This window comes from Erythrolamprus reginae, chromosome Z (genome assembly GCF_031021105.1).
Source record: "Erythrolamprus reginae isolate rEryReg1 chromosome Z, rEryReg1.hap1, whole genome shotgun sequence".
NCBI lineage: Eukaryota > Metazoa > Chordata > Lepidosauria > Squamata > Dipsadidae > Erythrolamprus > Erythrolamprus reginae.
Genome location: NC_091963.1, coordinates 11399936 through 11416297, shown reverse-complemented (window position 1 = coordinate 11416297; position 16362 = coordinate 11399936). Strand labels below are relative to the sequence as shown.

The following is a 16362-nucleotide window of genomic DNA, read 5'->3' as shown; positions in this document are numbered from 1 at the left end:
AACGAGCCACCACGAGTCCCGCTGGATCGCAGGACCGAGCGAATTCTGGGGAAGGGGCGGATCCAGCAGGCTTTTTAAAGACTAGGCTTGGTCCCTGACGGATTGAACAGCGAGCAACCCACGTGACTGCTTGACCCGCTCTCTCAGTACGGAGAATATTCCATCCCAAACTCTGAGGATAAATTAAAACCAACATAGTTCTAGAAAGGCTATAAACTCTGGAAAGACCTATGTGCAATGGTGGGATTCAGACAATTTGCCACACTTTGGGGAGAACCGGTTGTTAACTTTTTGAGAAGTTTGATGAACGTGTTAGAAGAAATCATTAGGGCAGAGAACCGGTTGTTAAAAGTACAGTATTTGAATCCCATTACTGCCTATGTGTTTTAAACTGACACGATAAACTGAAGATAGTTCCCTCTCTAGTTTCCCTCTCTAACACTTTATTCTATATTTTAAAATATCTTAACTGAAGTTGAACTACCTACAGTGAAATCTTTCTACAATGGTTATCGATCTTTAGAACTTTAAAATTGCATTTATACAGCAGCAGATAAATGTAATATATCCCTGCTGGTAAATAAATACACTTTCCTACTTTGAACTAAAAACATTAAATCTTCCCTCAGAAACTCATATTTGTATTATTTTTGAATGACAAGTCAAGGGTAGGATTAGACAAGCTGATCTATCAAAAGTAAAGCTCAGCAGGGAAGCCCTTGTCAAAGCATGTCTTGAACTGTTGATCAGCAAATCTGTTTAAAAAAATGTAAATTCAAGATATGGCATATTTGCACTTCAGTATAGTTATTATATTTTAAGTGGACATATACCTTTTTCAGGTGTACAATACAAATTTTCTGTAGGTTAACACCTCGTTACATGGTCTAAAACCTAAGGCTGTTATTAATAATCTTCATTATTTTCAGTTGAAAGGGCAAGAAATTAAATGAGTAAGATTCAGAAGCTTTCGATTCTATTATTTATTTTTTTAAAGGTAAGCTCTGATCATGTTTTATTAGGAAGGATGTTAATAAATAAGAGCAATGAAGGAACCCCAGAATTTTGAAAGCTGCACTTTTTTCACAAATACCTTGACAGTTTCACAATGAAGATGAAGTCAGTTGGCTATCAATATTAGCTGGACAATTTTATTTATAACAAATGCTTTGAGGGTGTCCTGATAAAATACTGCCCCATTGATACTGTCAGAGCTTCTTGCAATTTGACAGATCAAATCTTATTCTAATTCTCAAAACCGCACAAATAAACGGTATCACTCGTGTGCATTCTGTAGTGAGCAAATTGATTAATCCCTTTCTATAGAAATCTCAACTCTTGATTACACCTATCAGACGTTAAGCACCATTATTCCAAGTGACAACACTTGACAAATTCCCTAACCATCTCTCTCAGCCTTTGTACCCCTGCTAGCTTGTATTAACCCTGATGAAAAATTAATTTTCCTTATCTTCAACTAAACCCCAAAATCCAAATCCGCCAAAATGGCAACTCTTTCTGTAAAGGTATTATGAAAACCTCTAAAAGATTAATTGCATGTCTTCAGGTGACATTAAATTAATTTCTATACTCATGATAGACATTTGATACTCAGCACTGAGAGGACAGATAACATTGTCAGGATACACAGAAGGACAGTGGTGGAGTGTCCCAGGGCAGCCTCTTATGAATTCTCTTTTCGATAAGGCCATACTTCACTGTCATTGACACTGTTACCGATCTTGCAACCTCAGACCTCACTGCACAGGTTTCTATTAAGCGTGACAATGCTGTGTTTATCCATGTAATCTTTGCTAAAGCAAATTCAAATAACCCCCCTAACAGTGATAGGGATGTACATGGGGGTTAGAGCATTTAAAGGAAATAAGCCAGGCCTGATTTTTGAAACATTGCAATGCAGGGACTGCAAAGACAACTCTGCACTCCTATCTTGGCCAAATGAGTTGCAGTCAAAAGAAGACAAGGTACATTTTAGTTTCTATACTGGGGACCTTAACAATCTGTACCACAACCATATTCCCGTTAAGTCACCTTGCAAGATTTAATAAATGGCTTGCTTTCATCAACAATCATTTTCTTTTTTTTTAAAATGAAAGCAGGGTGAGAAAGAATCTAGTGAAACCAATTAATGTGCAAGTGTCGTTAGAAACATGAAGACTACATTCAACAAAATAAGTAAGTTTAAAACCAAAGTTGGCAATCATTTCATCATAATTGAATACATATCCAAAAGGTGCTTTTTTAAAAGGGTACTGGACTTTCTTTTTTCTTCCTCTATTTTTTTCTTCCAAAACATTTCACTTCTCATCCAAGAAGTGTCTTTACTTTTAACTGACTGTTAGGAAATTCAGTCAGTTAGAAATGAAGACGTTTCTTAAATGAAAAACATTTTGAAAGGGAATAAACCCCCAAGTTAAATACAGTTGCCCTTTTGGGAAAAATATTTCAGAACAACCTAATCTGGATGATTAAGAATCTCCATAGATAGACATCTGAATATTTGTATTAATGTACTCACTAAAACCAATTTCATGGCAAGTAAATTAAGGAAGTCTTTGTGTTCAAACACTTTTGTGATCTGAGACTTAAATAAAGGGATATTCTTCTATTTGCTTTTACAGTCAAAGTGAGAAGACCAGGGTTAGTTTCAAGGTGGCACTCAAAGTTCACTTTCAGACTTACACCAACCTTTCCCCACTGACATCCTTCAGAAATATATCATCATACTCAAATTAGGGTTTGTATATTAGTGTGCAATGAAAGAATATTCCGATTTCTTTTTCTTCTGTCCACTTTCTGAGAGGGCACAAATTAGTTTTTGCCTTAAGTATGTTGCTGGAAAACAAGAGAGCTGGTTTTGTACTTGGGTATGAGAACTGTGCATATTAACCCTGCTTTGCTGTTCAGAAAAACACCCTAATGGTATGTTCCCGGGTCTATTTGACCCGGACCACAAATTGATCATTTTATATTTGGTCTTTTTGAAAACTTTTTTCACTTGGAAACAAGTTTGAACATTTCTGCACACATTGAAATGAAAATTGAAATGAAAAAATTAATGCTTATTGATTTATTTTGCTGATAAAATGTGTGCCCCTTCGTTTTTGTGAATTTTTTTTCAATGTATGCATAGTTTTGCTTGCAAAATGCGTTCTATTTTACTAAACCTGGTGTAGGATTGGTAGCTTGAACATTTCTGAACATAATGATATGAAAATTGAACTGGAAAAATTGATGCATATTGGTTTATTTTGCTGATGAAATGCGCCCTTCCCTGTTTTTGTGAAATATTTTTCAATTTATGGATAGATTTGCTTGCAAAATGCGCTCTATTTTACTAAAGTTGGTGTGGGATTGGTAGCTTGAACATTTCGGAGCATAATGATATGAAAATTGAACTGGAAAAACTGATGCATATTTGTTTATTTTGCACATAAAAGTCTCCCCCCCCCCGTGTTCAATTATTTCAATTTATTTATTGTTAATTTCAAACTTACATACTTGTTTTTAGTAAAATGGATTTCTTTCATAAAAGTAGTTGTCTGGCTATCATGTGCTTGCTTTTCAAAAGGATATTCCAAATATTTCTAGCCAAATATATATAAAAAGTGAAAATAACACAGCAAGGCCGAGGGAGGGGGTGGAAACCTGGAATAGAATCGAGGGAGTGTTGGTCGCGGTCGCAAATAGGTCTAGCGATGGGTGACCAAATCTGAGGCAGATCTGTTGGAATAGGACCAGATGGAGGCTCCACTCTCCTTGATCCAGAGTTGACCGGGAGAGCCAGTCTGCCTCCACATTGAGAACTCCCGAGATGTGGTCGGCCCATAAGGACTGAAGATGTCTCTCTGCCCAGAGACCCAGTTTCAGGGCTTCTCTCATCAGGGCCTTGGACCTGGTGCCCCCTTGTCTGCAGATATGGCTCTTTGAAGCTATATTGTCCGTGAGAATCAGGACATGTTGATTGATGATGTGTGGTTTGAATTGTTTGAGGGCTAATGACACCGCTCTCAATTCCAGCCAGTTGATGGGTCTGGATGACTCCTCCGCTAACCACGTGCCTTGGGCTATCAAACCTTGAGCGTGGGCCCCCCAGCCCGTCAGGCTGGCATCCGTGGTGATGGTGAATTGTTCTGGACTCCTGAAGGGGGAATCCCTTGTCCAGAGTGGAGGAAGTCCACCACATAACGGACCTTAATACTGTGGTCGGAACGGTGATGAGGCGTGCGGAGTTCTGTTCCCCGATCTCTGGAATGGTAACAGAAGCCATTGGAGATCCCTGGTGTGGAGGTGAGCCCATGGGATAATGCCAATGCAGGACACCATCTTTCCCAGTAGAGAAGACAGGGTGACGATGGTAGTCCTTCTTTGAGACCTCATCTGGGAGATAAGCTCCCTGATACTGATCTTTTTCTCAGTAGAAAGAAAGACCTGGGAGAGATCAGAATTAATAATTGCTCCCAGGTGCTGAATAGAAGTGGAAGTATGGAGTTGATTTTTTTTAATTAATAGAAAAACCATGATCCTGTAGGATAGACATGGCAATATTGAGGCCTGAACAGGTGCCTTCTTTAGAGGGGGCGTGAATTAATATGTCATCCAAATAGCACAAAATATGGATGGGCGTGGCCCGGATGTGGGCTGCCAAGGCGCCTAGGAACTTAGTAAAGATATGAGGAGTCGAGGATAGCCCAAAGGGCATGGCCCTATACTGATAGTGCTTGCCCTATACTGATAGTGCTTGCCCTGCGCAGGAATTGCCTGTGGCCCTTAGCAATGGGAATGTGGAGATAGGCTTCCGTAAGATCCAAGGAAACTAAGTCTCCAGGATGAATAGAGGCTAGGATGGATGACAGGGAATGCATCTTAAATTTTCTATATCTAATGAATTGATTTAATTTCTATCTAAAATGGCCCTCCGTCCTCCAGACATCTTAGGGACCATGAAGAGGATGGAGTAGAAGCCAAGACCTCTTTGGGAAGAGGGAACTGGTTGAATAGCCCTGATGGACAACAGGTGTTGAATAGCATCCTCCATTCGAAGACGAGATGGAGAAGATCTGGGAGATGGGCACGAAATAAAATGCTTGGGAGGCATGGAGATAAACTCCAACTGGAGTCCCCATTCCACCGTAGAAATAACCCAGGGGTCCTTACAGGAATAGCACCAGCTGGAGGCGAACCAAGCTAGACGCCCCCCCAATGGGAGTAGAATGGAGATTACCACCTGGGCTTTCTGGAAGCTCTGGACGAAGAGGAATCTCTTTGAAAGCGGGATCCTCTGCCCCTGGTGTTTCTGTCTGCTTGGGAGTGAAAACGAGAAGTATACTGACCTGAGTTCCTCTGGAAGGCGAAGCCCTGATCTTGTTGACGATTGGGACGTCGAAAGGGTTGAGTTTTGATGGCCTTCTTGTTGGTGGGCCCCAAAACTTTCTTTTTGTCAGCGGTCTCTGTGAGAAGGGGGTCCAAGATGTCGCCAAATAAAAAGTCGTGCTTCAAAGGACCCATGGCAAGCTGCCATTTCTGCCTCACTCCCGCCTGCCGGGGAGAAGCCATAAAAGTCTTCTGGCTGTTGTTGAGGCCGCTACCGACTTTGCAGCAAATCTTGATGACTGCAAGGTAGTGTCAGCTACATACTGGGTCGCTGCAAAAACTTTATTGAAATCCTGTTGACCCCGAAGATCATCAGGGGGAATATGCTGCTGGAGCTGTTGAAGCCACAAGAGAATGGCTCTGGAAAGGAATGCTGCTGCTGCTGCTGCGCTTTTAATAGCCCAGGTATCCGCGAAGAAACACTTTTTGAGCATTTGCTCTAAACATTTGTCTTCGGGCTTTAATACTTCTTCTGCTTCACCAGGCACAGCAGCCGCAGAGTGTAGAATCTTTACTGGTTCAACAGCTTTAGGACAGACAAGAAGGTCTTCATAAGATGGAGAAAGCTTACATAACTTCTTGTCTTTAGATGTGGGATTGAAACCATAAGATAGATGGTCTCACTGCTTGAGAAGAGCATCTTTGAACAGTTTTGGCATGGGGATGACCTCATTGTCTTCCTGTTCCTCCATAAAATATGGCGAGTTCTCCTCAGGTGGAGCTGTGGAAGGATCAGATGGTTTATCCTGACCAGCTAAGCCTGTGGCAACTCTTGCTTTGAATAGAAGAGATTTGAAGAGTTGGAAAGGAAATATTGCAGCAGGAGATGGAACATTGATCTGTGATTCCTCATCCACTGACAGGCATTGGAAAGGGTTATCCTTATCCTCTACTTCCATATCATCATTCTCATCCTGAGAGGAATCAGAGTCTTCTTGAACTGAAATTCTGTAGGTTGAGAAGGAACACACGGGCCTAGGGGCGGGTGAAGAGGGACAAGAGTGAGGAGGCAATTGATAGCCAAGAGCTTGGCATCAATGGCTTGAGATAAAGCAGAATACATAGTTTGAAGCTCTGGAGGTAGGTTAGTAATAGTAACAGGTAGTGAGGGAGATACCCTGAAGGCCTGGACTGGATCTGGCTTGGAGGGATCTTTTATCATAATATTTGGCTCCTCTGGACCTGAGCCCCATAGGTTAGGTTGGGGTCTGTTTAGGTTTGGCTCATCCAGAGAAAGCACAGGGACACCAGAGAGAGGCAATTTAGAAGCCTCTGGAGGGTCAGAGGGGCTAATGTGCACTTGGGCCTGCACTTTTAAGCATTTAGCCGATCTCTCATGAATCTTTTGAAGAGTTTGGTCCCGTCTCTTCTCAGCCCTGGTGGGTCTAGCCATTGGAGGGGCTCCCAAGGAAGAGGAGGAAGAGGCCTGGGGGATGGTGTCAATTTCATCGCCAGTAGGCCTAACCTCTCTGGGACCCTTAGAAGAAGTGCCTCTCTTGGGAAACGAAGTCATGGCAAATTACAGGTAGAAGACTTGAGCCAAAATGGTGGGAGAACGTTCCCAAGAAGAAGGGGGCCCAAGCTCCTAGGCCCAGGAGTACATGCAGCTCAAAGTCAATCTGGACGGTACCAGAGTTCATGCCAGTGAACTAATTTAAAATAGTAAACCAAGGCACACTGGTTTGGAGGCCTAGCCAGGGAGAAAAAGCCTGAGGGTCTCACAGCCTACTCCAGGGCCACGCGGTGGACTTGATGGTGCCAGGCGGGACACGTGTGGGCGATCCGCAAGTGCCAAAATTACTGGGCGCTGAGGGCCTTCATGTCAGAAATAAACCGCTCCATCATTTTTTTTAAAAAGGAGGGGGGACTTAAGTCTAGGAGACAGACAAGAGTGCTTGTTAAAGTGTCCCACACTGCCGGAGGAAAAAGGAACCCTTTTTTTCTCTAATTTTAGCTTGCCGGTAAAACCTCCTAGCCGATTAGATTTATCGTAAATATAATCCGGCAGCAGCGCGAGCAAGGCGATTGCAAAATTCGCGGCTGTAACCGCACCGCGGCTTCTCCGTTGGCGCCCAGCCCAGTAAAGCTGGCGCGAACAAGGCAAGCTTTTAAGTAAAGGCTATTGCAAATTGTACTTAGCTGAGATTGAAAAAAGAATGAAGAGGGAAGGTGTTATTGAGAGGAGCGAGCCACCACATGTCCTGCCGAATTGCAGGACCAAGCGAATTCTGGGGAAGGGGCGGATCCAGCAGGCTTTTTAAAGACCGGGCTCGGTCCTATGCGGATTGGACAGCGAGCAACCCCACGTGACTGCTGGATCCGCTCTTTCAGTATGGAGAATGGAGCTTGGCCTTCCCAAGCTGTTTTCACTGGCAGAGGAAAGCAGGTGGCTGTTGCAGCCAAAAACAGACCTTGCAGCCCATTTTCGCTGACAGAGCACACCCACCCCAGCCCAATGAGGGCAAATACAACCCTAACAGAGTTTGATACTCCTGCTGTAATGTGACTATTGGATGCTGCAAGCTGCCATAAATACAGGCCAGATGCCTGCAAAGTGTGGTCAGTTAAACAAAGGGGTAGTGGGACTACTGGAACCATTCGAATCTGGGTTATAAATACTCCCAGAGAAATACATCATAACTTCAAACGATCACTAAGTGGACTGGTTATAAATTGAGGACTACTTGTATAAGTAGCAAACCAATTTTACATCACAATATCCCCATATTCCTAAAATGTAGTAGAGGCCTCCTTTATCATCCTTTCCCATATTCCCTCCATCAGGCTTTCTCCAAATATTCCCCATATTTTTTAAACTAGAAATGGATAGCTTATCTATACAAACAAATCTGCTTATATTCTAAAACGTTACTCAAATGGAGCATAGGGGCCCTGCTCTCTCTTTCAGAATTGCGGGTGATTTGCAGTTGTGTATCTCTCACTCTAAGGTACTGAGGCTACTACTCCAATTTACACTGGAAAATGCCAACATGAAAAAGGGATGTTTTTACATGCTTGGTGGACTTAAAAAAAAAAAAGGCCAGAAAATTCTGGATTCAAACATATGCAATAATTCAAAGTATTTTGACAGTTCAAAGTATAGGCTTTTCTTTTGAGATTGATAAACAGATGGAAAGAAGTGATGGAACACTATTTTTCTGCATAACTGCATCAGTATAATTGTATGTGCAATGATGAAAAAAATCTGGAACTGCGCACAATGGAGGAATAGTTGATGAGGATGATGGAACTTGTGGAAATGGTCAAATTGACTTCTTTGACTTGAGGAAAGTCAATGTTTATTGCTGTTTGGAAGCCTGTTATAGATGCTTTGCATGAAACAGAAAATGAACTTACGGTTTTGAAAATTAGACAGGATAAGAAAACGATTAGACAGTATAGAACAATTGAATTATGCTGTAATCATTCAGCAAAGAACAAATGTATCACTGCTGTAAAGAAAAGTAAAAATAACTTCATAGAAGTCTGCTCTGTATATTTTCTTTCTCTGCTTTCGCACCTTTAGCTCTGTCCTTGACCTATAAGTTTTTATCTTTTTAATATTATATTCTAAAAAATAGATAACTTTGTTTCCTAATTATTAGCGAGGCTGACTTGAGCTGGCAATTCAAAACTATCAGGAGGGACGCATCTTCCGACTTCACCTTACATTATTTGAGCTATATTGATAGATAAAATTAATTAGAGAGGTAGGCAGACAGGCAAGCAGACAGACTGACAGATAAACAATTAGTAGTAGTACAGGGTCCGACACAGGAGGGGGGACACGCACCCGACATGGTATTCCTCTCTGAGCAATTGAGTAATGGTCTGAGACTAAGGGGCTTAGAAGTGTTGCCTTTGTCATGGTCAGACCATTTTCTACTGCGGCTTGACTTCCTGGCTCCAATCCTCCCCCACAGGGAGGCGGAAATGACTAGGTGGTTCCGCCCCAGACACCTGATGGACCCAGAGGGCTTTCAAAGGGCGCTTGGGGTTATTCTAGATGCACTCTTCCAGTTTGGAAGAGTCTCTTGCTGTGGCCTGGAATAAGGCTGCGACGGAGGCTCTTGACCGGATTGTGCCGTTGTGACCTCTATGTGGCACTAGACTCCGGAGAGCTCCTTGGTTTACCGAGGAGCTCCAGGAGTTGAAACACCAGAAGAAACGTCTAGAGAAGCGATGGAGGAAGAGTAAGTCTGAATCCAACCGAACACTTGTAAGAGCTCACATTAAGACTTACAAAGTGGCACTCAAGGCGGCAAGATGCGTGTATCATGCCGCCTTGATTGCATCAGTGGAATCTCGCCCGGCCGCTCTGTTTAGGGTGACCTGCTCCATTCTTAACCAGGGGGGAATTGGGGAGCCCTTGCAGAGCAGTGCCGAGGATTTTAACACATTTTTTGCTGATAATGTTGTTCAGATCCGGGCGGACCTCGACTCTTGGTTTATCCTCTGTCCTGGTGCTTCTTGACCTCTCAGCGGCTTTCGATACCTTCGACCATGGTATCCTTCTGCACCGGCAGTGGGAGCCACTGTCCTTCAGTGGTTCTCCTCTTACCTCTCTGGTCGGTCGGTGTTAGTGGGGGGTCAGAGGTCAACCTCTAGGTTTCTCCCTAGTGGGGTGCCTCAGGAGTCGGTCCTCTCCCCGCTGCTATTTAATAACTACATTAAACCTCTGGGTGAGATCATCCAGGGGCATGGGGTGCACATCTCTACTCCATGTCCAGTTAATGAAGCAATGGTAGTGAAGTGCCGGTGCCTGGAGGCTGTTAGGGTCTGGATGGGTGTCAACAGACTCAAACTCAACCCTGACACGACGAAGTGGCTGTGGGTTTTGCCTCCCAAGGACAATTTCATCTGTCCGTCCATTACCCTGGAGGGGGGGAATTATTGACCCCCTCAGAGAGGGTCCGCAACTTGGGTGTCCTCCTCGATCCACAGCTCACATTAGAGAACTATCTTTCAGCTGTGGCAAGTGGGTCGTTTGCCCAGGTTTGCCTGGTGCACCAGTTGCGGCCCTACCTGGACCAGGAGTCACTGCTCACAGTCATTCATGCCCTCATCACCTCAAGGTTTGACTACTGTAATGCTTTCTACATGGGGCTACCTGTGAAGAGTGTTCAGAAACTTCAGATCGTGCAGAATGCAGCTGCGAGAGCGATCATGGGCTTCCCCAGGTATGCCCATGTTACACTAACACTCCGCAGTCTGCATTGGTTGCCGATCAGTTTCCGGTCACAATTCAAAGTGTTGATTATGACCTATAAAGCCTTTCATGGCATCGGACCAGAATATCTCTGGAACTGCCTTCTGCCACACAAATCCCAGTGACCGGTTAGGTCCAAAGAGTTGGCCTTCTCCAGGTCCCGTCGACGAAACAATGTTGTCTGACGGGACCCGGGGAAGAGCCTTCTCTGTGGCGGCGGCGACCATCTGGAATCAACTCCTCCCGGAGATTAGGACTGCCCCCACCCTCCTTGCCTTTCACAAACTCCTTAAAACTCACGTCTGTCGTCAGGCATGGGGAAATTGCTTCCCCTGGGTCGTTTCTGCTTTATGTATGGTTTGTATGAGATATATGATTGTTCTTATATTAATGGGTTTTAAATTGTTTTAATTTTGGATTTGTATTGTTTCTGTTGTTGTGAGCCACCCCGAGTCTTCGGAGAGGGGCGGCATACAAATCTAATAAATAAATAAATAAATAAATAAATGAATAAATAAATAAATAAATAAATAAATAAATAAATAAATAAATAAATAAATAAATTAATTAATTAATTTCAGGTGCTTTCTGATTTTGCTTGTTTTCTTGCAGAAGTTTCATTACCCAACTAGGTAACATCATCAGTGCTAGTAACAAGGGGGTTTGCTCTCAGTTTATATTCTAGTGGCTTGTCCTATCACAGAATTGGTGAGAGTGGTCTTGGGGGTTCTTTGGTTGACCTGTTTACTGTTAGCTTCTAGGAATCAGAAGACATGATAAAAACTGTTCACAACATATGGGCAGACATAACCATAGTTTTAGCTGGGAAACTGGGACTGTCCTAAACCAAGCCAAGTCCAAAAACACTAGGGAATTTTTAGGAGTCTGGAACTCTGACAAATTAACTGACAGACACATAGACATAAACAATAATTACATGCTCTGCGAAAGAAACAATCAACAAACTAAAAAAGGAACTAAAGGACAAAACACCTCAGCACTCTAATGAACATAGATCAACATCAAGATTAACATCAGACCAATTGTCAAGAAGTAAACAATACTTCAATCAAAGAACTGCCAAACAAGCTAACAGTAAGCAGCCCAAACAAAGAATCTCCAAGACCATTCCCACCAATACCGACACTGAAAACTACCAGAATATAAATTAAGAGCAAAATGATGTTATCTAGCTTGGATAACATCTGATATTTACCTAGTTTGTGTCTGCATGAAAACAACCAAGCTCAGAGAGCGCCAAGGATCTCTCATTTCAACTGTGAGCTACAAATTCTCCTTTGTTTATAGGTGTTTCAGTCTGCACCTGTCTATCTTCACAGCAGCAATGTTGGGAGAGGTAAATAGGAATATTCTTTATTGGTTAAGTGTGATTGGACACACAAGTCCAGTCACCAGTGCATAAGCTTTCAGTGTATATACAAAAACAACAAAATGGTAAGTTATATAGATCATAAGATACAATCATAAGTGATAAAAGCATAAGAAACCAATAGGAGAAGGTAATAGAAAAGATGAGAATAATAGCAAGACAGCCCCACTACATAGGCAAATTTCTTCAGATGTAGAAAATGATGTGGGAATTAGATGTTTTAGCAAAATGGCATGGGGAAAAATTCTCTCTGTATTTAATTGTTTTGGCATTCAATGCCCTGTATTGGCGTTCTAAAGGGAGGAGATGAAATATTTATGACTAGGATGTGAAGGGTCTGTAGATATGTGTATGTGTGTGAGAAAACACACACACACACACACATGTACACACACACACTTAGAGGAAGAGGGAGACAGAGCGATGTAGATACATTTATGCAGATAAATAACTTTTTTTGCAGTGACGCTAGCGATTCATTTCCTGCTGGGGTCCAAGCATTGAGTCCCACCACTACTGCAATTTTCAATAACTGCTAAAAGATGATCCGCCTTAACCAAGTTGAGCTTTACTGAGTGTTACTGCAGGGAGTCCAGTGCTTATTGGATTTACAAGTTACTTGGATCTTTTCTGTGCTGTGGTTCCCACTGATGTATATATATATATATGGCTAAAGTTTGTGGGGATCAGGAAATGCTCACTTAATCTCCAAAACACGGTTTTATTATATTCCATAACTTTTAAAAGTAAAACAATTGTATGTACTTTAAGATTTTAAAATAAAAGACACAAAATTCTCATAATGTCCTTCAATTATCATAATGTCTTTCAATTTGCAGAATTCAGAGTTTGTCAAGTTGGTCTTCAGCTTATTAAACACAAGCATATTCGTAGAGCACCCCTTGCCAATTGGGCACACACACACACTTTACAGAAAGGAACATAATATAGAATAACAGAGTTGGAAGAATTCTTGGAGATCTTCTAATCCAACCTACTGCTTGAGCAGGAGAATCTATACCATTCTGGATAAATGGCTGTCAAATCTCTTCTTAACAGAATGGAGAACACTCAACTTCTGGAGGCAAGGTATTCCATTGGTTAATTGTTTTGTTAGGAAATTTCACTGTAGTACTAGGTTGGATCTCTCTTTAATACATTTCCATCCATTACTTCTTGTCCTGTCCTCAGATGCTTTGGAGAATAAATAGATTTTCTCTTCTCAGAAGAGAATAGAAGAGGATATTTTTATTTTTGTTCTTCTAAATCTGATCACATTTTGAACAGATTACCTTAGATTCATGGCGAACCCGTATCAGATGTCTTCCACCTTCAATATAATTCATGTCTTCTGTACAAAGGAACTGATTTTTTAAAATCTATGACATCACAATAAAAGGGCTATAAATGTAAAAATTCTTCAAATGTTTTTATTGCATGAGATGAGAAATACAGAAATAAAGACTGTACAAGAAGCAAATTTTGTATATAATGTTTTGTGTCAAGTAAGTTGAGGACAGTTTAGGAATAGTTCTCATTGTGAGATCAATGTTGTTTAGCCACTTGCAACAGTTTGTTGTCCATTCTTCCACTTTTCCATTCACTTCATCAATAGTAAATACCAGTAGTGCAGACAAGTTGGAATTAGTAGAAACAGTTTGTGATGGCTGTGAAATCAGCTTTATAGACACATTCAGTAGCAACAGCATACAGCACAAAGTTGTTTTTCAATATTTTTTTAAAAAACCCACTAGGACAGTTCTTCAGAGATATAAAGAAGTATGTTCTTGGTCCAGGTTTAGACTCAGCATTTGCAGACGACAGAGGACTTAGTCAGGTCACTCTGAGCAAGGGAGAAGAGTCGTTGGCTAAGGAGAAATGATCCAACAATAATGTAAGATGGATGCATAATACAATAAATTTATTTAAGATGTATGTTATTTCATAGTAGTCAACAGGCAGTGTCCAATATAAAGAGCTTCCAGTACTCCACCAAGGGTAATACAGGAACATGATTTAAAAGCCTGGTTCCATTAGATCATCAAGATTATTATAATTTGTTACTTTATACACATTCCTCCTGTTCTTTTAATCTCAATGTTTGTGTGCTACTTCAGAGGTCACTAAAGAAAAGGAACATGAGGACGACTCGGATTTTAGGAACACCTGGCCTATAGAACAATTATAATCTGAGGTTGAGAATGAAGACATTAGATTTTATTGGTTTTGAGCCTTTAGAATGCAAGAGGAAAGCTGGCAGAACACGGAGGATATCGGCAGGCATACAGAGAAAACATTTCAGTGGCAAAATGGTTTAAAATCCAGTGTGATGTAGAGATTAAACTGTTGGACAAGAACAATGGAGAGTGTAGTTGAAATCCCTGAACTATAAAGCTCAGGGTATTATAATAGAAGATAAAAATGAATGAATAAGGCAAGTATAAATTTTCCAGAGTCCCACAAACAAACAGTATAATAGGTTTATTAATAAGATTATGATGAGCTTTAAAATGATTGCCATTTACTGCCTGTGAATCTTGAAACTCCTTTCCCACTATTTTGTTTTCAACAAAACAAATTATAGAAGCCATAAGGGGAAGACCATATAGCTGTGCATGGAGGAAAAAATAGTTTTGAGAGGAAGGTTATGATTTGCAATGCAAAGCCAAGCAAAGACAAACTAATGCAATATATGTAAGTATTTGGATTTTGGACAGTGAAGGTTTTAGAAGATAAATTGTGTTTAAACTAGCTTCCATGACAAATGATGTCATTTAATAGCAACTCTAAATTTTCTACTATTATTACAGAATACCCAGGGCTATAGAATCATTCCTACAGGTAAAATAATATGATACTTGATAGTTGCCCTACTTAATAATAATCCTACTGATATTCAGTAGTATGTAGGGAAACATTGGTACTTTTGCACACAGGCAGTTTGCAATGATTTGACTTATAATGCACCATCAAATGTTCCTTCTATCTTAGTTGTCCAAATTACAGACAAAGTTTAAATCACAATTAAATTTTGTCTGAGGCCAGATGCAGAATAATGTTGGCAGAGTATTAATCTATAGCAAAACGAAGAGCAGTAAGTGGTAGAGAAAAGTAGTCAGTTAGAAACAGGAGCTAAGCTAAGCATCTATCAAAAGAAGTTAAAAGCCGAAGCAAGCAATGTAATTTGTACATTTCACTCAACTCAACAGTCAGAAATAATAACCTATGATAAACTAGGAAAAAGGCATTCATTCTGGACCCAAAAAGAAAAGACAATTGAAATTCCAATGTAAACAAAATAGGGAACCGCAACACCAGACATTTACCAGGGATAAAATACTGTCAAAGAAGGAGGGCCGTGGCCAAATACCATGGCGACATGGAGTTCTCCGCACTTTGCGGGGGATTCCAATACCATCATTCCTTGGGGGACCTGGTTCATTCGAAATCAGATCAGAATCACCTTGGACAAGTGGCGAAGAAGGGAGACTCGTCAGATTTCCTGGATGGGATGGCAAATCCCCCAGGTTCTAACACCAGAGTTCCTGATCAGCAGCAGCTGGGATACACTTCATCATCCTAGCTGCAGCAGCCACAAACGGAAGAATTTAGTTGAAGGTTGGAATCACCTGGGAAGGAAGATTTTAGTTTATGAGCTGGAGAAGGGGGGGGGGGGGGAAGAGAGCTGGTGAGTGTTTTTCCCATATAAGCTTAAAATTGCTTGGAAATACTTAAAGAGGAACAAAAGGACAGCAAATTTGGAGAACAGCTATCTAGCCAATGGGAAACATGGAGACAGTAAATAAGAACGTGGTGTTGAAATCCATGCCCATTGGGGGGGGGACTTAGAATTTTATTAAATTAGTGGTGGATACGTAAAGACTTTGAAAAGAAGATGAAATGAGGATATTTTCTGGACAGAATTGATTTAAATTACATATGAATATTGGAACATTGGAATAAGGAAGTGAATTGGAGAGTATGGAGTGACATCTACTGGAGGGAGGACTTAATTTCTTAATGGACGCTTTGACAGCTGTTGGCCTTGAATAAGGAAAACATCCTTGATATTTGTAATACATAGAACTATGACTAACTTGTTATTGTACTAAAAACATTCTGGACTTATTCAACCTCAATATTGAAAGATTAGAAAGATTAGGAGCCTGAAGAATTTAAATGTTGCAATAGGCAACATTCTTTTTCTTAAAAGAAAAATAAAGATAGCTGAAAAGGCTGTAGAACAACAGCTGTTAGCTGTTGGAGGTTGTAAAAATGGTGAACCTTAATAAAGAAGATATGGAGACAAGTAACTATGAAGAAGTGATGGCAATTTTGAAAGAGAATTGTTTAGGTCTAAAAGGTGTTT

General features: G+C 41.1%; 1 protein-coding gene across 9 annotated transcripts in view; it reads right to left on the bottom strand.

Moving 5' to 3' along the window:
* RBM33 (RNA binding motif protein 33) overlaps positions 1-16362 on the bottom strand; it is a 154971-nt gene that overhangs the window by 33346 nt on the left and 105263 nt on the right. For 2 of the 9 annotated variants that reach the window (XM_070728291.1, XM_070728292.1), the window contains one exon: positions 13404-13861. The exons of the other annotated variants lie outside the window; for them this stretch is intronic. In XM_070728291.1, coding sequence (XP_070584392.1) covers positions 13832-13861 — 30 coding nt within the window. In that variant the 3' untranslated portion in view covers positions 13404-13831. Of the gene's footprint in view, positions 1-13403; positions 13862-16362 lie in introns of those variants that run through there. 9 annotated transcript variants of the gene reach the window in all.